General features: G+C 38.8%; 1 protein-coding gene across 1 annotated transcript in view; it reads right to left on the reverse strand.

The window, feature by feature from the left end:
• Positions 1-18119, reverse strand: part of slc25a13 (solute carrier family 25 member 13) — a 42674-nt gene that overhangs the window by 13591 nt on the left and 10964 nt on the right. Inside the window, exons 6-13 of the mRNA XM_081375955.1 lie at positions 15671-15817; positions 14499-14637; positions 10156-10249; positions 9323-9407; positions 6062-6146; positions 5357-5515; positions 3886-3938; positions 1773-1853 (exon numbers count right to left, since the gene is read on the reverse strand). Coding sequence (XP_081232081.1) covers positions 1773-1853; positions 3886-3938; positions 5357-5515; positions 6062-6146; positions 9323-9407; positions 10156-10249; positions 14499-14637; positions 15671-15817 — 843 coding nt within the window. The remainder of the gene's footprint in view (positions 1-1772; positions 1854-3885; positions 3939-5356; positions 5516-6061; positions 6147-9322; positions 9408-10155; positions 10250-14498; positions 14638-15670; positions 15818-18119) is intronic.

Here is an 18119-nt window from a genome sequence, read left to right on the forward strand (position 1 = left end):
ACTAATTGGACATTTAAAAAGTTACACAAAGAGAACAAGCAACAAGCAAACAAGAACATCGGTTAGAGAGAGACAAAAGATCAATCACCTCTGGAGGAGAGGCAGTTTAAAGAGCGGGAAGCACGTGCTGCAACGTGACTGCAAGAAATGCGATGTGAGTGCAGAGTGAGGCAGCGTCGGCTCGATAATTCGGTGGTAATTACAAGGCAAGGTAATCCCCAGAGGCACTGAGAGCGCGCGTGTGTGTGTGTGTGTACCGAATACACGCTCTACTGGCGAGAAGATCGCAGCTGAAGACAAATACTTACGCACACCAAGCGCGTCAGCACCACACACACACAAAACACTTCAGTCTTCTAAAAACAATAGCTCAGCGCCAGACACAAACATTAGCCTCCCTTCATTAATGCTCCCTCACATTCCTCGCACTTAAACGGATTACACAAGCATTTTTGCGTAGAAATGAAAGCATTGCGATAAAAAAATGGTTTCGCAACTGACTAACAAACCGTTACAAATGCTGAGAAATACAGGACAAGCTAAATTACACAGCTCATACTGCAAATGAACAAAGCGTCACTGTGTGCGCGCCACGGTTTTTCCCCGCTCTCTACGGCACTTTACGTTGGCTAAGTGAGTATTTTGAGAAACCCAGCCCTCAAATGAAGGCCAGCAACAACCAGATAAGAATCAAGCCAACTGCTCGGTCAGCGAAGCATGCTGTTCTTACCAAATGACCAACTCTTGGCAACTGTCAAGGGCCTAATTCAGAGGACGCAAGGTGAGGAGAGGAGCTTAAAAAGTAAAAAAAAGCAGTTCCGTAACCCTCACCATCTCTTTCGCTTTCTGTGATTTTTACTCTCTTCCTTCAGATAGGAACATTCATGGTGCACAAATCAGCAGTCCAGTATTTTCCCTCTCAAACCAAATATATAGATTTGATTTGTCGTGGCTGCAGTGTCAATAAACACGGCTTTGAGCGAGTGGCGCGTGTACAGGCGTGAGAACGGGAGCGGATCCTGCCAGGCCAAACACTGGGGATTCGGTCTGGGGATGAAAGGAGCTGTCAGAGAAATCAGAGGAGGAAAAACACATCTCCGTGGCACAAGCCGTCTTTCTGAGCTGACTTCAACTGCAACCAACCCGATGTTTCCGTGCCCGTCTCTTTTCAAATCTCAGAGCAGAGATCGTGTGGGCTAAATGCACTCATGTCGGTATAATCGAAACTCGCAATCATCTAAGAGTCGTTTTTTTAAAAGGAAACCCACGCGTGTAGAAATGTTTTAGCGATCACTGTCATGTGAAAGAGGCTCTTTCAGTGTCCTGGGTCACGGGAGACATGAAGAAGCAGCGTCTGGTTTTGACAGGTCTCAAGTATGACATGAACAGGAAGGCTACTACTCTCTGAAACCTGAACTGACACAAACGACATGGAAACGATGTATTAATAACGTCAGTCGCTTTAATGAAAAGGGTAAGTGACCCCCCTTCATGCTGGTGAGGGGCAGGTTGAGAACAACCGGCAGCCGTGGGGCGGCAGACTGTGATTTAGAGGTGAGATGACAGAGAAGTGTTTTATACATGTTTTTAAACACTGATGGGGCTGAAGTGTCTTTTCAATCACCTCACAAAAGGAGAGAAGTGTTCCCTCAGGCCAAGGCTTAGACCTCAAAGTCCACTGACATTCAAAACTAAACTCCTTTTTGTCAGTGTACTGTTACTGCGTGATGTATGGATTATATGTTGGCGTGTCAAAGCAAAGAGCAACTCACACATCCGCCAGCCAAGATTTCAGAAGGTAGAGGAATGCTGCCGTCTTTTTGCATAGTCTTTCCTCTCACAAAGTCGTTCACCTGTGGGGAAAAAAACACAATGTAGCATCAGCTATATGTTCTTCAAGGGAAAGATCTACATTGCAGACTTCTACACCTGCACAGACTCTGAATTAAAGCAGAAACTCTCACAGAAATCTGCATTAAAGGTTTTGCAAATTTTATCAGAATTCGAACGCTACTTGCAAGTTGTTAGGGGGTTGTTTTTGCACTCAATTCAAGGAATTACACAAAAAGTGACTCAATTTAAATGGGCACGACTATAGCAGTCTACACTTTAGTGTCTGGTTAAACTGGATTGCAGGTGGTCAGTGAAGGCGATGTGCTTTTTGCGCATTCTCAAGATTTTCGTATTAAAGCCTTTTTTGTGCCTCAGAATAAAAAATACCAATTAAGAGCTAGTCACAATTATAACAATTGTAATGTATAAAGTCGCAACTGAGATATAAAATTTGCAATTTTGAGATAAAAAGTCACAATTACAACAAAGTGGCAATTATGAGTTATAAAGTCAGAACTCTGAGATAAAGACAAAACTTTGAGATATCAATGTGGAATTTAAAGTGGCAGCTGACAGCTGTGAGATGTAAAGTCACAACTGAAATTTGGTCAAAACTGTGGGATAAAGTTGCAATTTTGAGATATAAAGTCTGAATTCTGAGATATAAAGTGGCAGCTGATAGCTGAGAAATAAAGTCAAATGTGAGATAAAAAAAAATAATTTTGAGAAATCCAGTTAAAATGTTGATAGTCACAATTCTGAGATATAAAGTGGCAGCTCACAGCTGAGACATAGTCAAATGTGAGATAAAAAAATAATAATTTTGAGATTTCCAGTTAAAATGTTGATATAGTCAAAATTGTGATATATAAAGTCACAATTCAGATATAAAAAAAATAGCAGTTGACAGCTGAGATAAAAAATTTTGAGACATAGTCACAATTCTGAGATATAAAGTCAAATGTGAGATTAAAAATTGCAATTTTTTGAGGTATCCAGTAAACATTTTTAAATAAAGTTGCAATTTCGAGAAATAAACTTGCAACTGAGATGTTAAGTTGCAATTGTTACAATAAGAGCGCTTCCATTAAAGATTTGCGCAAAACTTTTGTGATTTTTTCTAAATATCGACAAAAACTATTGCGAAATGATGGCGTTTCCATTAACCGATGTAATGCAACTAAAACGTCATTTTTTCCTCTCGCGGTAAGTCATTCCAAAAATCATGGCAACGGACGTTGGTAAGTTTATATATATATATATCACAGCCACATACCGCATTATACATTATTATTATTATTAATGGAAGGAAACGTAGGCGTGTTATCCAAGCATTAATGGCAAGGAAAGACCCTTATACTGTGAGCGGCACATATGAGGAGTTTCTGGGTGTTTCTCCCTCATTTCTGCTCTGAGGTCTTGATTGTGGCATTTCTTTGAGGTTTAGAATCCAGTATTTCTGTCATTCTTTTGTCTTTTATGAATTTAATAAAGAACTCTGTCTCATATTCTGTCCAAACACACCGCTCCTAAGTCAGGTGACTGTAAATGCGCAAAAACTGTTTCCATTGCAGTTTTGCGAAATATTCCTTTTTGAATTGCCTGAAAAACCACCTCATGCGAGCATAAAAACTTTTTTTCAATAAATGGGAGTTTTTGCAAAATTGACTTGTTTCCATTGGGCGTATTTTCAATTTACAATTTCAATTTGCGCAATTTGAAGGGTGATGGAAACGCGGCTAATGTCATAAGTATAAAATACATAATCGCACTGTGAGGTGCAAATTCACAATGGTGAGATAAAAAGTCACAATTATGATAAATAAAGTATAAGTGAGCCTGCTGTTGCCCAACTCAAGAATGTCTATGATCCCTTACTTTGACAGAGGATCAAACAGTAAACGGATTCACTTCTTTTTCAAGGGGCTAAGGCGAGGCACTGAAGTCAGGCAGCAGGCGGGCGGGCGAGAAAAGAAGAGGGGTGTATTTCTGAGGAGTTAAGGGCTTTGGTTTTCAGAGGCCACGCTGATGTGGTGAAGGCAGAGCACTTACTGTAAGCTTTATGGCTTTCTCGGGAGCCACGCCCAGAAGCTGCGGTACGAGGCCTATAATTAGAAAACAAGTTGATTAAAAAAGACAGGGGTGAGGGAAGCACGACTTTCCTCAATATAAAAGCTGCAGCGCTGCCTCCAATTCCCTATCATCCACGCACTAATGAACACTATTGATGTGGAGTGCTTAAATATTGGAAACTTAACAGTGCTACAAACTCTATTTCCCTTTAAAAACAGCCTTAACCAAAGTTTACACAGCCCTCAATTACAACACAGATTTCTGGCTTAGACAAAAATAAACTAAATAATCTGATTTAAAAGTGATGACCCACCCCCGGCAGTAACAAACAAACTCAGTAATGTGGGCATACTGTACGAGTCCAAATAGGCCACACAGCTAGATGAATACAAACATTTCCCGCGTGCACGGCCTACGGAGCGCATTTGTGTTTATATACAAGCAGAGAATTAGAAAAAATATATTTTTTTCAAACTTTATCATCCATCGAATATCCCGTAAACAGTTATTGTTCTCGCATGCTGCTCATTTCTTCGTGTTTGCCAGGATCATTGGCTGTTGACTTTACCAATTTCTGTGTTTCTACGTTGTTAGTAAGCAATCAGTGTGACTTTTATTATGTGATGAAATGTATTAGTAAATGTGTTTATTACTGCCCTGCATTACGGAATCTGAAAGCAGACATGCTAAAGAAGAAAACAGAATGAATCTATAAGAAATAAAATACATATCTTTTTACTTACAATAATTGTTCATCTTAATCATCAAACTTTTATTTTTTAAGTTACTCAAAATTTCACATCAAGTTACAATGGGAAAGACGCTTGTGTACTAAATGTACACTAAACTTTAAGGTTTTTTTTTTTGTTGCATTTGCTAAAAGCCTGGTCTGCCCACTTCCTTGTTAAAAACTAAACTACTGTATTTATATGCAAAACAAAAGCACTTTGTGCTCACTTCAAATGTAGTGCTCTATGTCATAAAGCACTGATATGCTCTGCTAAAACGAGCACTGAATGTTCGTATCATCCCGAAATAATTCTGCACGGGTGATGAAGATCTCAACCTCTCTTTTGTCAGCTTTATGATTGACAAATACCAGTAGTTAGTGTTCTCAATGGAGGTCACATGGCAATTGCACCTTGCAATCACAATTTAAATCTGTGACCTCACAGAATGCTTTAAAACTCATGTTCCAGCTCTAAAAGCAGAGCAGATCCTTATTATCTGAGCGCCATTGACTGCATAGAGCATTCATGTTCTTCATTGTTAAGTTCCTGTGCTGGTATGTGCCCTTTCATGCTCAGCACAATGTCCCCTCGAGCAGCAAAGGTAGACTTAATCTCTTCAAAGCAGGTAAGGTCAGAGGGAAGATGACCTGACCCTGGCTTTCATGAAAACGCTTTTTGTTGGTGCGTCCCTGACGGCCTGGCCGTGCGGAGCCACTGACCTCTGTAGAGACCGAAGAAGCCCTCGTAGCGCACAACCTTCTTGAAGCAATCAATGCTGTTCTTATACATCAGCTCATCCACGAAGGATCCTGAAGAACGCTGGTTCTGCATGCGGGTCTTCACCAGGTCGATGGGGTACACGGCAGTGGCACCCACGGCTGTCGTGAGAGAAAATTTGTTTAAAACTACAAACGATATGTAAAAGCGAGACTGTTAAAAGAGATGCGCACCCAAGGGGGCTGATGAAGGACACATCAAACAACAATTGAAAAGACCGGATGGGAAGAAAGTCAGGATATATTTGCAGAGCACATCAGTCAATTCTTATCTGCCAACTTTGGGGTGGACACAAAGGGAATACAGCACCGACAGGCTTAATTAAAGAGTGAGTCGCCCTGCACTACCTCCTTATTACCTTGTCTCCTCCGAGAGAGCCAGTCTGGAGCCAAACACAGGCCCAAGCACCACCTCCTTACGTACACACAGACCAACACACACACACACACACACCTCTGATCACTCACAGGTACAAAAGAATCCACCCAGGAGGTTCCCATGGTGCACAACCTCATTAAACGGGAGAAATAGCTTCCTAAGAAGGCAATAGGGCAGGCTTTGTTTTTCTTTTTGTCCAGTGCAGCTATTTCTCGTGTGGAGGAGGGGCAGGTAAAGGGGTGGTGCACAATGATCCGTGACTGACTCACCTCCAGCCACAGAGCCCAGGGTGAACCTGTACGCCGACTCAGAAACCTGAATCAGAACCGAGCGAGACACGTCCCCACCAGACTGCTGCGGACAGCAAAAAAAAAAAAAAGAGAATCAGAAATCCTATCATAATATAATATAATATAATATAATATAATATAATATAATATAATATAATATAATATAATATAATATAATATAATATAATATAATATAATATAATATAATAGTGGCTTTTCCAGCCAATTTTAATATAGAATAGAATAGAATAGAATAGAATAGAATAGAATAGAATAGAATAGAATAGAATATCGCTTATAAACAAAAAGTTGCAAAGCTGTTACCAAAGCAAAGAGTGGCTTTTTACAGAATTTTTTTATATAATATAATATATAATATAATATAATGTTACGTATAAAATATAATACGTTTTCAACATTGATAATAAAAAGAAAAGTTTCTTGAGCACCAAATCAGCATACAATAATTAGAATGTATCATGTAATACTGAAAAAAATGGATTAATGGCTGCTGAAAATTAAATTACATTTTAAAATATATTAAAATGGAAATAGTTATTTTAAATTGTAAAAATATTTCACAATATTACCATTTTTATATCATTTTACAGATAATTGTTTTTTTGCTTATATAACTCAAATCTGGTGTTTTGAAGAAATTTGAAGTTTGAATTTAAAATGTCCCCTTTCATTTGTGTTATTTCATAGTTTTGATGAAATTACTAATATGTGACCCTAGACCACAAAACCAGTCACATGGGTCAATTTTTTTAAATTGAGATTTATACATAATCTGAAAGCTGAATAAACAAGCTTTCCATGGACGTAGGGTTTGTTAGGATAGGACAATATTTGGTCGAGATACGACTATTTGAATATTTGAAATCTGAGGGTGCAAAAAAATTAAAACATTAAGAAAATCGCTTTTAAATTTGTCCATTTATGTTTGCAATTGTGCTGCATTCACTCACAAAAAGAAATGTTTTATATATGTACGGTAGGAAATTTACAAAATATCTTCATGGAACATGATCTTTACTTAATATCCTAATGATTTTTGGCATAAAAGAAAAATCGATAATTTTGACCCATGCAATGTATTGTTGGCTACTACCACAAATATACCCGTGCAACTTATGACTGGTTTTGTGATCCAGGGTCACATATTCTAAAATGAACGAAGAAAATAGAAGATCAAACGAGTAGATATGCTGAAACTAAATTAATAACTGTTACTAAAAATACTTTTATTTATTCATTTAGTTTGATCCAACCTCCCATGTAACGAGAAATGCAATTTTTTTGCATAGTGTTAGTTGAGACGAGCAGAAACCACAGTCGAGCGGGTCCAGCCACGGTCGTAGCCCCACATTTAGAGCGAGCACAAGAAATAAGGCCAGCCAGAACCATCCAAGCGTCCCATGCTACATTCCCCGCCGGAGATACAGTCGCCCGGCCTACCCGGGACCACCTGTCAGGAACCTCAAGGTAACTGCCCGGACCGCCCCTCTCTCAGGCTCACTGAGGGGTTAAGGGTGTGGGATAAACTGTGTTTGGGGGGGAGGTGGTGAGGGAGAGCTGGCCAGCAGCCCATAAGGCCAGACCACAGCCCAAAGCGGCTCATTGTGGTGGGACTGGCGTCTCTGTCCCGGGCCCCCGCTTCGAACGGCCCTGCGCGAAGGAATAACTCAGCCCTCAATGTGTTTGGAGGCAGAACTTCTGATAAAATAAAGAGGGAATATCTAGGCAGAGACACACTCTCTTTCTTTTTCCTGCAGAGTAGTCAAGCCTTTCTGTCTGTTTTCATTTCCCCTCATCTCGCCATCAGACGTTGATAAGTTTCCTCGACTGCTGGGCTTGCGTTTCATTTACAGCTTTTTATATGAGTGATCTGTGTGCCGATGACAGATTCAGATGTTCTCTTCTTTCACTGCTCTGGTCGAAGCGAAGGCTCGAGCTCAGCAGTAGCGGATGAAAAATTCCAGACGGGCTGGAAATGATGCGTTGATCAGAAGCACGAAGTTCTCAAAATATATCTTTATCTACCGTGAAAGCAACCAAGACATTAAAAATAAAATTGAACAATCCGCTCCCTATTTCTGTTGTAAGTCTGCTAACCAAGAGTCAAAATCGCTCAAGTGCACAAGCATTTCAAGAATGCACCGTAAACGCCACTACATTTACTTATGCTGTCACGTCTCTTTGAGAATTTGAGATTGCAATGAGTGCAAGAGTAAATGCATGAGGAATATGCCTTATTTTGTTTGTAATTATCTATTTTTGTTATTATTTTATTTATTCATTCATTTATACACAACTGCTTAAAGTGATCGGTAACATTTTTGGTAACACTTTACAATAAAGATTCTTTAGTTAACTGCATTAGTTTACATGAACTAATAATGAACTGCACGTCTACAGCATTTATTAATCTTTGTTAATAAATTTCAACATTTACTAATACATTATTAAAATCAAAAGTTGTATTTGTTAACATTAGTTAATGCACTGTGAACTAACATGAACAAACAATGAACAAATTTATTTTTATTAACTAATGCTAACAAAGTATCAGTTAGTTCATGTTAGTTAATATATTAACTAACGTTAACAAATGAAACCTTATTTTAAAATGTTACCAAATTTGTTTAAAAGAAAAATTTCGCAAGGACCAATTAAAGTGACAAAGACATTCACTAGAATAGGTGTTCATGTTCGAATGTTCAAAAAACACATTATTTTTCACATATTCTCCATTGTTGCAGCTCCTCTCTTCCCAGTCTGTCAGTAACGCTCTGTTTAGTTCCTGACTCCATGAAGCCCCTCCTTCTGAAAAGCACAATGTGCTCTGATTGGTCAATTGGACATGTTGTCAACTGATTGGTCAACTGTTGTGATTGGTCAACCGAGCATGCTTGGAAAATGTCTCGCTCCTTACTATAACACGAGTTTCAACACACTACTAACTAACTCAACCAGGACCTGCCCCTTTATTCTGCGTATGCCTTGGGCAGGAATTATTTAAATGAGGAATATTGTGTTCGTTCCCGGAAGAAAACTCAAGACTACAATGGAGGCGTTTCAGGGAGTTCAGAAACAGTGACACTGATATAGAGAATAAATGTTTTTGAGTGACTTTGCAGATATTTTTCATGCACAAACAGCAATATTACACACTAATGAAGTTGAACATGTAAGACAAGATTTAAGACAAGATTACATTCAGTTTCTGTAGCTTACCTGTCTTTGAATCTCAGCAAGGTTGTAAGGAAGAGCTCCCTCCTCCAAAGGTGCAATCATCTCAATGTCAACTAAACCAACACGCCTGTAGACAGCAAAAACACAGGCAGACATATTAAAACGGCTAAACAGATTCCAACTTTTCAGAGCACATCTTTAAGATGTTTGAGGAAGAGTGGTAGGTATAGTGTGCCCTCACAAGTAACAACCTCACAATCTTAACTCTAAGAGAGTTGGGCAATTACAGTATCACATTGCAAAGAAATAATAATGTCCAAAAAGCAATTCCAGATCACCGTTTACTCTGTGTTTTTATATTTTAAGACCCACCCAGCAGAGCCATAAGTCAGTTCATAGGTCAGGGTATCTGACTCTACAAATATGTTCATGTGATATTCTTTGGTTTCCAAAAGATGGGTTTAGCTCACCATGATTGCGGCTCAGAGCAGATATTTAGTAAATATACTTCCAAGCTCATTACAGTTCTGGTAAGAACGTTGCAGCAGTTACAGTAGTGTGGAAACATGTGTGCTCGCTGCATGCTGCAGAAAAGCAAGAACAAGCTGGACTGTGTTCAAAACCTCCCGCTGTACAATAATAGGAAGAGTCATGTATCATCGTCTATGCAATTGTCAGAACAAGACTCAGAATAGAGACCAGAAAACTTTTCACATATAATTACAGAAGTCAAACAATGCCGTTTTTAGAAGGCGAGAGTGGCTAGAGGGCTCTGAAGCACAGAGGCTGAGCTGAAGTGTGTTATGGCTGAGCCTCGAACCCTCCTCTTGATGGGGAGAGGCTCTCAGACGGTGACTGTCGCCATGGTGACTCACCCTCTTGGCTCAGACAGGTCGGCCAGCTGGAAAAGGATGTCCACTTCCATAGGGGTCACCTGGCCAAACCTCTGGGCAGCGATGATGAACTCCTCTGGAAAACAGAGAAAGAGAGGGATTTTATTCTTGTGAGATTTGAATTAATTAAATATTGGTCACAAAGATATACAGTGGTTCCAAAAAGTACAATGTAAGATTTAATATTTTAGTCTCTAATGCTCACCAAGGCTGCATTTATTTGATCAAAAATCCAGTAAAGACAGCAATATTGTGAAATATTATTACAATTTAAAATATCTTTTTTATTTGAATGTTATAAAATATAAACAGTATTTTCAGCATCATTACTCGAGTCTTCAGTGTTACATGATCCTTTGCTGCTCACGAAGAATTTCTTATTATTATCAATGCTGAAAATATTTAAGGCTTAATATTTTGTGTGGAAAGGTGATGCATTTTGTTTCCAGGATTTATTAACAGAAAGTTCAAAAGAACAGCATATATGAATTTGTGTGTGTATGTGCATATGTATAACTATATATATATTATATTTATAGTTTGTTTTTGATTTGTAGCAATGCAGTCTTTACTGTCACTTTAATTAATCCATCCATACCGAATAATTTCTTGAGAAAGATCTTTTTCACCCCAAACTTTTGATTGGTACTGCATTTGACCACTTAAGCCACATATAATATAAAATATATGATTAAATAACAATATTAAATCAAGTGGCATCTGCAAACAGATGATGCAAAACCTTTTCTCAGTCGTTTTTGCAAGTTCTTTGTGCCAAATGGTTGCAAGGTCATTTTAGTGGATGTATGAAGTGGATGAATTATGTTTGAAAGTGTCCTACTCCCTCAGAAGGGCAGAGCACTTGAAGTAAACACTCTGAAGGGTGCAGGACGGCACTGTCACATACACCCTATATCAAGCAATACGTCCCTGACACGTTATTGTCAATTAGAACATTACCTTGGAAACGCAGGAGCAAAATTCTCATTTATAGCTGTTAAAAGTATTCTTTCACGTCAAACATTGCCTGTTTGTGTCTTTAATTCAATATAAGTTCAATTTGTGCACCATCTCTATTTGGAACATAAATATGTTAATAATATTTTCAACTAACAGTCCTAAGGTCTACTTAGGTACACAATTGAGGGTTTATTATTATTATTACCTCAAAATAAATGAATGCCACTCGGAATAACATGATTATAAACAGTAAATTACTTCCTGAAAGTGGCCATGTTCCCTTCTTGTTCAAGGGCTCTTCATGGAGGGATTCAGCTGATCATTTTCTTTTAAAACGACCCTATGCCTTCCAGTACGTTTCATTAAAATAAAAGCTACTTGAATTAAAGTTTTGTTCATAGAGTTTTACAAGGTTTAAGCAGTCCAAATATATTTTAGTACTCAGTGTTCCATTAATAAACTATTATTTTTTAATATATTTTACATTAATCTGACTTGTGATGCAGCCTGGAATCAATGTTATATCAAACACCATATTTGAACTCAGAACTGGCACCCGAATGAGCTTGTTTTTTTTTTTTTTCATATGGTCACCTGATGGAGTTTGGGTTCCTTCTTCCTTGCCACTGTCGCCTTTGGCTTGCTTAGTTGGAGACACTTAATATTGATTTGACTGCTCTGAGAACTGAACTGAGCTGGACGATGACATAACTGCTTTATAGACGTTATGTAGCCCCGCACTTTTCAGCGCTGCGCTCGTTGTCTTTTGTCTTCCGGTCTGTATTTTCACAGCGATTTTCCGTGTTTATGAACGAACGGCTCGTATAAAAATCTTACCGGTCGACTGACATTTGTTAAGTCATCTGCTTTAAACATTACAGTCCTCATGATAACTTTCGTTACTTTACATTAAGTAAATCCACTTCAAAAGCTAATTACTCCTGGACAGCAGTGCCATAGAAATATACAGAGCGACCGCAAAAACGGAAGTTCAAAGACAATATTCTAAAGATGGCGGCGCCCTCGTTTCTCTGGTGCATAAGGTCTATAGATTAATTGAACTCATTCCATAATTGTTAACTTTACACAGTTCTTGAATCAAACTGAATCAACGCTGATCTGACTTCAGCTGAATTATAACCCTATTATAGTCACTATTGTTGAATTCTGTTTGCATCATTAATCATTATTTTCCTGTAAAGCTGCTTTAAACAATCTGTATTGTAAAAAGCGCAGTATGAATAAAGGTGACTTGACTTGACTTGACTTGACATACAAGCATTCCTACGTGATTATAACTCATTCAGATATTTGGTAAATCACTGACACTGAGTCCGGGAATGTATTGGATATCAGTTGGTTGTGTGGGTTAAGTGTAGAGTGGTAATGAGCAGAATGAACACAGGCCGGTTAACAGTGGGATTCCCACTGCACTGGTATAGAGTGACTAGTCTGAAAAAGGCAGCAAGTGTTCTAACACAGAGCTCTATTGAATGAAGGCCAGCTCAGCTTACCCCGGCCTTAAACACGCTGTGAAGTGTGAAGAACGCTCCAATCAAAGATCACGCAGGGCATCTGCCTCTCCAAAAACAAACACAAGCTACCGATAAGTGTGAGGAACATGCCGCCAAGAGCATTGGACGTGCCAAAAATCATTTTTGATTCTACAAAAAAGTTGGCCTTTCAAGTATCTGAGTGGAAAAGTAACTCTGAAATCACGTAGTCGTGATCGGTGGCGATGAAATTCTGCTTTAGAATGGCCAGAAAACCGAGCCACATTGAATGTTTTTATACATTCGCTAGCTCTTTTTTCTATCTGCGGCCTGTGTGCGAGGTGATGTGTTCCCTATTTTCCCCAGGTGGCGAGCAATCGCTGTTGCAATGACGAAACTATGCTTCGGCGTACCGCTCAAAACATACGGAACCAATCAGCTGAGGGTCAACAAGAGAAGTAGACATGGAAATTCGCACGCACAGGTCCCAGCGGAGCCTGATGGCGGCCTACAGCCTCTGTGGGAACAGCAGCGGTAAGTGTAGCCTCCCCACCCCTGGCCCCGGTCTCCACAGGGCTGATAGCATCGCAGCCGGGGTGTGTTCAGCAGGAGTGTGTGTGTCCAAGACGCAGAGCTCCATTGCAGCCAGACTATGAGGGCTGTTTCACAGGTCAGCAGTTGGCCAGGGAGACACAGACCAAAGGTTTTTTAAGGTTTTGGGGGATTTGTTTCAAAAATGCACTCCTTGGTGGGCAACCGGCAGCTTTTCAAAATTATTTCTCTTCTTTTAATGAGCTAAAGATGAGTTGTTAACAAATAAATAAATGTTAAAAAAAAGAGCAACAGCAAACTGATGCAATATATATGAAGAGTTCAAATGCAAAAGCCTCTAAGTGCCATCTGAAATTTTCTTCTAGAATGATCATTTTTATCAAGCTCGTATATTTAAGTTCAATAATCTCACTTAAATGGCAATGCAAATTACCTATTAATTGTCATTTAAGTGAAATTAAGTGAATACAAACTTTATAAAAATGATCATTCTAGAAGAAAATTTCAGATGGCACTTAGAGGCTTTTGCATCTGAACTCTTCATATATATATATATATATATATATATATATATATATATATATATATACACATATATATATGTGTATCAACAACACACATATACATGACAAGCAATCAGGGATATCTACAGCAATGCATTGTGGGTAACATTGTGTTTTTCGTGGTACATCCACGCTGCGTCCGAAATCGCATACTGTATAGTATTTGGTTTGAAACTTATGTTCTATATAGTATGAATGTGTGTAGTATGAATGATATTTGTATGCAATACATCCACCATAGACATTGTCATGCGACCTATGGCGTCAGTTGCGACCCTTCACCGCCATTCACAAATCCTCTCCCGTGGCCTCATGGGATATTAAAGTGTCCATCTTATGCACACCTCAGAATCACACCGGAAGAAGTATTGTTTTATGTTTTATGAATACTATGAATTTGGGCATACTTCTTGGCTCATTTATAGTTTTTCGGTAACACTTTATTTTAAGGTGACGTACTTACACTTTACTACATGTACTTACTATAGTAATATCTGTAAATTATGCATAATTACAAGTAACTAGCCCTAAATCAAACCCTAACCCTAACTCTATAGTAAGTACATGTAGTTAATTATTATTACTCAGTACTTATTTGAGTAAGTACAACGTAACTAAGTCACCTTAAAATAAAGTTTAACCAGTTTGTCACATACTATACATGGAAGTATGCATATTCGGACGCAGCGCCAGTCAGTCTAATCAGGGGAAGAAGGACAAGTCAAAACAAAACAGGATTAAAAAAAAACCCACTAACCTTTAGTAACTTCCACATCTCTGCGGTTGCCTGCCAGGGTGGTGTAGATCTTCCTAATGAGCTCCATGTTGTTTAGCAGAGAGTTGAAGCCATTAAAGTAGGAAAAGCTGACCTGATGTGACGTACTGCCACCGGCTGCCTGCAAAATTGGCAGACGCACACACAGACATTTGCACGAAGACATCCTTTTATGAGGGACAGAGGTGATAAATAGCCGAGAATTCTATGGAGTGCCAAACATTAATCAAGCTACAGTGCGGCGACATCTTTAGCACTTCCACCCCACAGAGCGCTAAATAAATACATGTGTTTCACAGAGAGCCACACTGGCAATTTCAGAGGGTTTCAAGCTTGAGGGCCATTTTTAATTAAGCGGTTTTATGAGAAGAGGGACATATAAAGTGGAAAACTAACATGAGGTAAATCTTTAAATAGCATCTGACAGAACGCTTGGTGTTAAAGCTCGGTCGGCCACTCTGATGGCATACGAAAACAGGGAGGAAAAAGAAAACTAGGCAGTGACCAGACCAGCTAAAATATTAAGCCGTTAAACATTGAAATTCGACATTTTTCAAATGTATTTGATGACTTTAGAGACTGGCTGAAGTGTAGTTTAGTCTTCTTGAGGCCTGAGAGGGTTTCTGAAAGAAAAGCAAGAGCGGATCGTCTCTCACTAGATGGCGCTGTGTGCTTTGCAGAAATGGTGACGTCCACCTGAAGCCACAAAAATCAGATCTGCTCTGAAGTCTCCTTAACCAAGATGTCATTAGTAAAATCCCTGCATAAACCTGGCCACAAAAAAAAGTATAAACCTTTATGTAGATGTGATAAAATGTTTATACCTCCTGTCTTGTTTTGCAAGGCCTCTAAATTAGAGGATTGAGTGTATAGACTGGGTCTGACGAGCGTATTGTCTTTAATTTATTTCTAATGGCCTTGAAATTGTGTGTTTACAAACATCTCCCAGAATCCCAAGGTTTATGAGTCACAAATCGTGGAGAAAATGACAGACTCCATGGAGTGTGTATAAAACAGACTGCTCACACACACACATACACCTTACAAACAAATATCTCCCGGTGGTTTATGTGAAAAAAAAGTCTATCCCGAAGCTGTCATGCAGTAAAGCCACTGGCTGAAAAAGGCTAATACATAATTAAAACTAAACTCACTGCAACTAAGCATTCCTCCACAAATGGTGTGAGCATGTGGGGTCTGATGGTCACCATGATGTCCCTGAAGTCCAGAGCCGTGACGGCGCCGGTCCTGACCTTGTCTCTCTGCGCAAAAGCCTGTCTGGCATGTTCAAGCTGCATCTCCTGCAACACAGTGAATGTCAATCTGTATCTGCATGCTGCTAGTTTACCGAATGCTGAACTGGAGCAATTTGTACTGCAAAAAAAAACAAAAAAAAAACAGATATAGATATATTACATGCATGTGATTTTATAACATAAACCTAGTGAGATGTAGCCTATGCTGTACAGCTGGCATTTATTAAGTAAAAATGCAAACAAATCATTTCTTTAAAAGGTAAAATCAGCTCCAGATGATGTTAAAAAAAATGTTACATACAAATTAATAAATATAAAGATTAAATGAATCCTGTGCATTGATCTGAATCAAAAAGCATCGATACGTTTAGTTTAAAATATCATATAAATATATATTAATTATAATATTATTTTTACTTCTTTTATTCACAACAAAAAGACAATGCTTTTTGGAATCAACAAATTATTAGAATTTTTTTAATTAATGCTAACAAATATATTTTATATTATTGTTCATGATGTTTCCACAACATACATATTTTATTGCTTTGAGACATCAAGAGAGGAAAGGAAACTCTCATTATGTCGATCGTGCGACTCATCTGGAACGGTTGCAGTATCACATCAAGAGACGAGAATGACTTTCTTACACATCTCAGGCTTTTAAAGAGAGTTGTTTTTCTCTCTCCCAGCATAATTGAGCAGCCGGTCCAAAATACTGGAAATATAGGTCTGCTGTGCGAATACGGACATGTCTTCGTATAGAAGGAACGCCTGCGCAAAAAACACTATTAGAGAAAATGTCAAAGCTTTGAATGTCAGACTCCGGGCTAACCTATTTCTGATATTATAGAAATGTCACTCTCCTCATAAAAAAAAAGAAAAAAACTAAAATAACACAGTTACAGATAGTTACTGGTAATTTCTCTATTATTAACCTATTTTTCACATCAAAATACTTATTTAAATATTTGCAAATCAGATGCTGGAAAAACAAAGACGATTTATTTAGGAAAAAATACGTCTTATAAATGCTCCTGTGCCTTTCACAAACAATGTTTTAAACAAGGAGGAAATGCCAGTAGCACTGTAAATAAAACAAGAGCAGAGGTAGAGGTAAATAATATCTGGCTGCAGTCTTGCATTGTGCTGCTCCAGCCACAAGCATGTGGAATTGCATAATAATTGTGGCTCTGAACCTTACAGTTTACAGTTAGTCTCTTAAAACGTTAAATTACTGCAACTGTGAGTGTTTCAAAAGCATGGTTTTTATTTAGGTAGGAGAAGAACAGAACCTCCGAAAGCCAATACTGAAACCACCATGGCATTTACTGTGCCTTTAATTGTCTTTGGATTCAAATAAAAACATTTGATGAGGCATCTCTGTTTGGGTCAATTATTTTAATTCAAGCGCTGGCATTAAAACGGCGAAACGGTCTTGAAGATCTCATCATCACTGTTCAGGTTAAAGAAATAGCAAGGTGTTACACCTTTGGCTAAGACACAGTAATGCCATTTCTGACGGAAGAGCCAGATTTCCGACATGTCATATATTTTGTAGGAGGACATATTGACACGACGTCAGTGTTGGAAAGCATCCATTCATAATTTCGAGAATTTGTGGGTTTCATTGAGACGTGAAGATGCTGGTTCATTTTTACAGTGCTGCACGATACTGGAGTGGATCAAATTTAACACCGGTTTTTAAAATCACTCCGCATGACCATCAAAAAGTTGCCAATTCAAAGAAAATGAAATAAATGAAACGGGAAATGTGTTTTTTCATCATTTTCGAGTTCCAAAAACAAAATTAATCCCGTCTTGGCCACAAACACAATATCGGCGTGTTTCTCGTAGTTTCCCAAAAACCCATCTGGTCCAAGTTAAGTTTAATATAAAAAGCTCATTCAGATATAGCGAGCGTAGATGCAAACTTGGCAGAGCGACCCCCTCACACCCCCTCTGCCCACTCTCAGGTCTAGACGCTATATTGGAACATTTCTAGCACGCCACAAATACAAAAGGAATACTGCTATTCTTCTTGTAGGAGAAAAACGTTACCTGTTTTAGGGGAATCGCTAGACTGCTCTGAGGTTACGTCAGCTAATGAGAAACAAATGCTGGCGTAGGAATATAACTCCAGTGTTTCATTAATGACTAACTAGGTCAATATGCCTCGTTGTGCTGCGGGAAACCGTGCCCAGATCTGTGTGTCAATCTAGGCGAGACCAGGCACAAAACACACCAAACAAGACATTACATCGATCCGAGCTCTGCGGCGGTGAAGGAAAGTGTGTGATGGGGACAGTATGAAAGTGAGTGCGTTCGGGTGTGCGTGGGGGGAAAG

Source organism: Scardinius erythrophthalmus, assembly GCF_964197995.2.
Source record: "Scardinius erythrophthalmus genome assembly, chromosome: 10".
In the NCBI taxonomy this organism is placed as follows: domain Eukaryota; kingdom Metazoa; phylum Chordata; class Actinopteri; order Cypriniformes; family Leuciscidae; genus Scardinius; species Scardinius erythrophthalmus.